This window comes from Perkinsus marinus, assembly GCF_000006405.1.
Source record: "Perkinsus marinus ATCC 50983 genomic scaffold scf_1104296939024, whole genome shotgun sequence".
Taxonomy (NCBI): Eukaryota; Perkinsozoa; order Perkinsida; family Perkinsidae; genus Perkinsus; species Perkinsus marinus.
The window spans coordinates 1-1,249 of NW_003213297.1; the positions used below are offsets into that span (position 1 = coordinate 1).

At 53.4% G+C, this 1,249-nt stretch overlaps 1 protein-coding gene across 1 annotated transcript; it reads right to left on the reverse strand.

Moving 5' to 3' along the window:
- Pmar_PMAR022093 (hypothetical protein) lies at positions 1-754 on the reverse strand (the record flags this gene model as incomplete). Its single annotated transcript, XM_002782552.1, has 1 exon — positions 1-754. One exon carries the CDS (start codon positions 752-754, stop codon positions 32-34), a length of 723 nt encoding a protein of 240 aa, XP_002782598.1. The 3' UTR covers positions 1-31.
- Between the last annotated feature and the right edge of the window lie 495 nt (positions 755-1,249).

Sequence of the window (1,249 nt, forward strand, 5' to 3'; positions counted from 1 at the left end):
CCAGGCGAACTATCATCATAATTTTTAAGAATCAATGGCCGTCATTTTCACCACGCTGCTCTCGAATGGCGGCTCGGGCGTCAGCGGTAGCCCCAAAGGTATTAGAAAGCAACTGTTCCTTGTCGAACTCAGTGACCTTCATGAAACGCTTCAGATCAACCTTCCTAGAGTCATCCTTCGCCTGCCTGTCCCTCTCCATCTGCTCATCGCGCATCTTCAACGCACCAGCGCCGCCTCCACCCAGGACTGCAATGTCACTAATGTCCGACTCTCTCAAACTGTCATCATCGTCATCATCACTGACAGCACTAAGGATCTGTCCAGCATCATAAGTGGCATCGTAACTCATCACACTGGCCTTGGTCAGGTCCTCGTTAATCCACACACGACAGTCGCCCTCCCCACCACTCCTGCCACCGAATCCGAGGCCCTTCTCTCGCAGCTTGTTCTTAGCGTTCACATAGACATAGTTGTCCGCACTGGACCGCGTGCGCCCTCTGATGACTCGGACCTCGGGCTCCAATTGGAATAGGGTTGTCGTGACCGCGATCTTGTTGAAAAGCTCGTATCCACCATGCTCAGTCCCACTAGGGACAATCGTGTTCTTAGACCAGTCCAAGGTATTGCCCGTAGCTGCTCCCCACACACGGCCCGCAGTGTCCTTGATGATGAGCACTGTAGGACCTGGATAGACACCCGAGTTGCTCATCAGTCGTTGCAGTGAACGCCCGTGAGCAGAGCTTGAGTATAGCATATTCAGTGGAGGCATCAGGTCTGGGTATATGATGCGCAACAGGAGGACATGATACTCCTTGACAAACTTCGGCAAAGCCGTGCTCGAACCACCGTCATGTTCCATGCCAAGAGCACACCGGAGCGACTCGTTAAACACTGTGCCAATGCCAGGCATCATGGTCTGGAAGTCATGGCTGAAGGCCTCCGAGTCCTCAGCAAGCTTTATCTCCCGAGGCGGCTCGCTCGGATCAATGGACGCCACCACGAACTGTAGTACAGCATGAGGCGTTCCGAACGCCTGAATGAGAGAAGCCCAGTCGGCTCGATTAGCCAGCAGCTGTGCGGAGTTATCAACCAATTGGTCAACTGTGACAGTCTTGACATTGCCGCCAGAGACGAACTCAAATAGAGCTGGTGCAAAAGGCTTGTAAGCAGTGGAAAGGTGGTCGCTGAAAGACTCGAGTGCAACGTGACCACTGACAGCAGCAGCAGCACTGAAGAACTCATGCAAATG